Raw genomic sequence first — 4,862 nt, forward strand, 5'->3', positions numbered from 1 at the left:
ACGTACCTGTGTGTATGTCCCCGTCTACCTGTGTACACGTACCTGTGTAACTGTACTTGTTCCTGTCACAGTTCTGCAGCAGGTGTGTCAGTCTGTCTCTCTCCTGCAGTAGCGCCTCCTTCAGGCCGCTCTCTCTGTGACCTCGGGGGTTCAGAGACTCGATCAGCTGATCCACCTCCTCCACTGAGGTGTAGAAGAACCATTGGTTGAGACGTTTCACTGGCGGCCCACAGGTGTGGAGGGGGGCAGGGCTTGAGCCAGCACTGTCCAGGAGAATGTGTTTTTTGTCATAATTAGAAACGTCTGAACACCTGTACTCCTAAAATTAAAAACAAACAGGACCAAAATAACCAACCTCCCCTCAGCGGGCTCTTCCTTGACCTCCTCCTTGTCCGTGGCATCCTGTGCAGCTGTGGGCCGTGGACGCAGCATGTCCTCCGTCAGGCCGAAGCAGTCGTCCTCTACGAACAGGGTGGAGGCTGAGGGGAGGAGCCAGTAGCGGCGGTACAGACGGTCTCGGCCCAGCGGCAGCAGGCAGGTGCAGGCCGCCGCCTTCTGGATCCGCTCCTGCAGCTCTTGAACCTGCGGCACGAAGAAGGAGACACTACGATCACTCCGAGTCTACGGAGTTAACAGTCCTCATTTATACATAAAAAAAACCATCATGTTCCTGACCTTCTCCTGCTCCTCCTGCTCCTCTGCACTCAGGACGCCGGGATGGCACGATGGGGGTTTAGGGTCAGAGGTCCTAGGGTTGTCTCTATGGTTGACTTTAGCTGGAGGGACAGGAGATACTCATGACTCAGCAGAAAGGATGAGACACTCATGACTCAGCAGAAAGGAGGAAGAGACAATCACGACTCAGCAGAAAGGAGGAGGAGACAATTACGACTCAGCAGAAAGGAGGAGGAGACAATTACGACTCAGCAGAAACAATCACGACTCAGCAAAAAGGAGGAAGAGACAATTACGACTCAGCAGAAACAATCACGACTCAGCAGAGAAAGGAGGAAGAGACAATCACGACTCAGCAGAGAAAGGAGGCGACACGCATGACTCAGCAGAGAAAGGAGGAGGTGACACGCATGACGCAGCAGAGAAAGGAGGAGGCGACACGCATGACGCAGCAGAAAGGAGGAGGCGACACGCATGACGCAGCAGAAAGGAGGAGGCGACACGCATGACGCAGCAGAAAGGACACGCATGACTCAGCAGAAAGGCGACACGCATGACTCAGCAGACAGGAGACACGCATGACTCAGCAGACAGGAGACGCGCATGACTCAGCAGACAGGAGACGCGCATGACTCAGCAGAAAGGAGACACGCATGACTCAGATGCGTATTTTTTACCCTCCATCTTCTTCTTGTTGTGTGAAGAGTTTTGCTCCTCGTCTTCCTCAGTGAGGTCTACAGGAGTCTCACTGCAGACACAGACAACATGTTCACAACTTTTCTAGTGACTGATGACGGAATCAAGGAGACACATGATGAGTCGTACCCGTTGGTGTTGAGTCCTCCCTTCACTTCCTGCTCCCTCAGTCTCTCCTTCTCCTTCAGCCTCATCTCCTGCTCCCTCAGCTTCTCCTCTTTACGGAGACGGACTCTGAAGAGGAGAAGACAATTAGAATGTTTTTAATTCATTGTTGTGTTCAAACCTATGTACATAGTGTATCTGTGTGTGTATATACCTGTGTGCATAGTGTATCTGTGTGTGTATATACCTATGTGCATAGTGTACCTGTGTGTGTACATAGTATACCTGTGTGTGTACCTGTGTGTACATAGTATACCTGTGTGTGTACATAGTGTACCTGTGTGCATAGTATACCTGTGTGTGTACATAGTGTACCTGTGTGTACATAGTGTACCTGTGTGTATATACCTGTGTGTACATAGTGTACCTGTGTGTATATAGCTGTGTGCATAGTGTACCTGTGTGTGTATATACCTGTGTGTACATAGTATACCTGTGTACATAGTGTACCTGTGTGTATATATACACCTGTGTACATAGTGTATCTGTGTGTGTACCTGTGTGTACATAGTATACCTGTGTGTACATATACCTGTGTGCATAGTGTATCTGTGTGTGTATATACCTGTGTGCATAGTGTACCCGTGTGTGTACATACCTGTATACATAGTGTACCTGTGTGTGTATATACATAGTGTACCTGTGTGCTGCCTCCTCTCTTTCTCTGCGGTGTTGTTCAGCTCTGATTTCTCTCAGTTCCTGTCTCGCTGATCTCTGATCCTCCACACAGTCTTCTATCAGGTCTCTGCTGGAGGCCAACGTCAGCAGCTTCCCCACCAGAGCCTGTAGGATCCTCAGCTTCTCCTCTAAACACGTCAATAACACGCCAATAACTCGCCAATAACTCGCCAATAACAAATCAATAACAAATCAATAACTAACCTGGCGTGAGGTCGTACACAGAGGTGCTTGTCAGTCTCTTCAGCAGCGCCGGCTCGGCCAATTGCAGCTCGACACACGGGTCGTCCATCGGTGTGAACCCGCCCTGCTTCTGGTAGCGGAACTTGGCATTGCCGTGATAACAGTCGGCGCCGGACGCCAAGATGTGCAGCCGGAGGATCTCTGAGAGGGTGCAGCTGTCCAGGTCTAACTGCTTCAGACCACAGCCCTGGTGCAGCTGAGACCACGAGGCAGCCAATGAGGCAACGGCACTGAGCGCAGACTGGGTCGCATCACAGTCATCGTCCAGAGCCTCCGACAGGTCTGCACATAGACAACAGCATGAAGTTCACACATGTTGTACACACTAGAATAAGCGCGCACACTAGAATGAGCGCGCACACTAGAATGTGTATGAATCAGACCTTCAGCCTGCTCTTTAGCTATGTCCTCCTGCTCTTCGTCCAGAGCCTGAAAGATGGCCGACAGAAAGAAGAACAGCAACTCACAGAGAGGACCCTCAGGATCAGAACCCACCAGAGCCTCCTCCAGAACCTCTGTGGAGAGACAGACAGGACAACACGCCGTCAGACAGACAGGACGCGACGGACCGTCAGACAGACAGACCGGACGGACCGTCAGACAGACAGACCGGACGGACCGTCAGACAGACAGGACGCGACAGACCGTCAGACAGACAGGACGCGACGGACCGTCAGACAGACAGACCGGACGGACCGTCAGACAGACAGACCGGACGGACCGTCAGACAGACAGGACGCGACAGACCGTCAGACAGACAGGACGGGAAGGACCGTCAGACAGACGCGACGGGAAGGACCGTCAGACAGACAGGACGGACCGTCAGACAGACAGGACGGACCGTCAGACAGACAGGACGCGACGGACCGTCAGACAGACAGGACGGGAAGGACCGTCAGACAGACAGGACGGGAAGGACCGTCAGACAGACGGGAAGGACCGTCAGACAGACCGCCAGACAGACGGGAAGGACCGTCAGACAGACCAGACGGGAAGGACCGTCACACAGACCGCCAGACAGACGGGAAGGACCGTCAAACACACCGGACGCGACGGACCGTCAAACAGACCGGATGCGACGGACCGTCAGACAGACCGGATGCGACGGACCGTCAGACAGACAGGATGGGATGGACTGTCAGACAGACAGGACGCGACGGACCATCAGACAGACCGGACGGGACGCACATCTGTTAGAACCTAGAAATCCACATTAATCTCCAACCATGGTGAATGAACTTATACAGAACATGTGTTGGGTTCCAGTTAAAAACACCAACACAGGACCCGAGTGGACCCTGTACAGACCCACAGGGTCCTGGTCTAGGTGTGGGGAGTTCTAACCTAGTGGACCCTGTAAGGACCCACAGGGTCCTGGTCTAGGTGTGGGGAGTTCTAACCCAGTGGACCCTGTAAGGACCCACAGGGTCCTGGTCTAGGTGTGAGGAGTTCTAACCCAGAGAGAGTCCATCGGGGAACTCGTCCTTCAGGTGAAAGATCTCTCCAAAGGCCCTCAGGAACTCCAGAACCATCAGAGCTTCACCAAAGAGCTGGGCCGGAAGACGGGTCCTCACTGGAACCGGACTGGGCAGATCCTGGTGGAACCAGCAAACACACACACACACACACACACACACACACAATGGATGAGTAGCCTGTCTCTCCACAGAGCAGGCAGACAGCTATACCACAGTATAGCAGAAGGTCAGTGAACGCACCACCACAGTGGCGCATTCACTGACCTTCAGGTCTTCACACTCCATGTCTTCTCGAGGTTTGTTCCACAGCTTCAGTCTCTCAGCGTATTTCTTCTTCTCCTCCTTCAGCTTCTCTCGTTCCTGAAAATCACCACGAAATTTATAATAATTATATTATTAATAATATTTATAAAATAATTATAATCATCATCTTTAACAATAATTATAGATATAATAAATATAATAATCTTTATTATAAGTCTAAAACTCACCCTGTCCTTCTCCAGCTTCCTGAGCTCCTTCTCCTCCCTCCTCTTCTGTTTCTCCTCCTCAAACCTCCTCCTCTGCTCCTCCTTTATCCTCTCCCTGTCCTCCTTCTCCCTCCTCTTGGCCTCCTGCATGTCCTCCTTTTCCTTCTTCATGCGTCCTGCTGTCATGTCCTCCTTCTGCTGCAGCAGCTTCAGCTTCTCCTCGGCCGCCGCTTTGATGAACGACGAGCTCGCCTGTAGACACATCGTATACTAATACTACATATCCATATACAGTAGATACTAAATATACATATACATCTATATATACATACATATATACATACATCTATATATACACATACATATATACATACATATACATCTATATATACATACATATACACATACATATATACATACACACACATATATACATACACACACATATATACATACA

At 50.8% G+C, this 4,862-nt stretch overlaps 1 protein-coding gene across 1 annotated transcript; it reads right to left on the reverse strand.

Moving 5' to 3' along the window:
* Positions 1-6: 6 nt before the first annotated feature.
* On the reverse strand, positions 7-4,719 carry LOC116379266 (bromodomain adjacent to zinc finger domain protein 1A-like; the record flags this gene model as incomplete). The annotated part of the gene is made up of 11 exons (XM_031841206.1): positions 4,427-4,719; positions 4,200-4,295; positions 3,914-4,052; positions 2,841-2,972; positions 2,419-2,739; positions 2,177-2,342; positions 1,501-1,605; positions 1,353-1,423; positions 676-776; positions 356-582; positions 7-263 (listed from the first exon to the last, which is right to left on the reverse strand). Coding segments are annotated over exons 1-11 (1,858 nt in total), but the record flags the coding sequence as incomplete, so codon positions are not given.
* Positions 4,720-4,862: the final 143 nt, after the last annotated feature.

The sequence above is a fragment of the Anarrhichthys ocellatus genome, unplaced genomic scaffold, assembly GCF_004355925.1.
Source record: "Anarrhichthys ocellatus isolate YVR2014 unplaced genomic scaffold, GSC_Weel_1.0 scaffold4012, whole genome shotgun sequence".
Classification (NCBI taxonomy): domain Eukaryota; kingdom Metazoa; phylum Chordata; class Actinopteri; order Perciformes; family Anarhichadidae; genus Anarrhichthys; species Anarrhichthys ocellatus.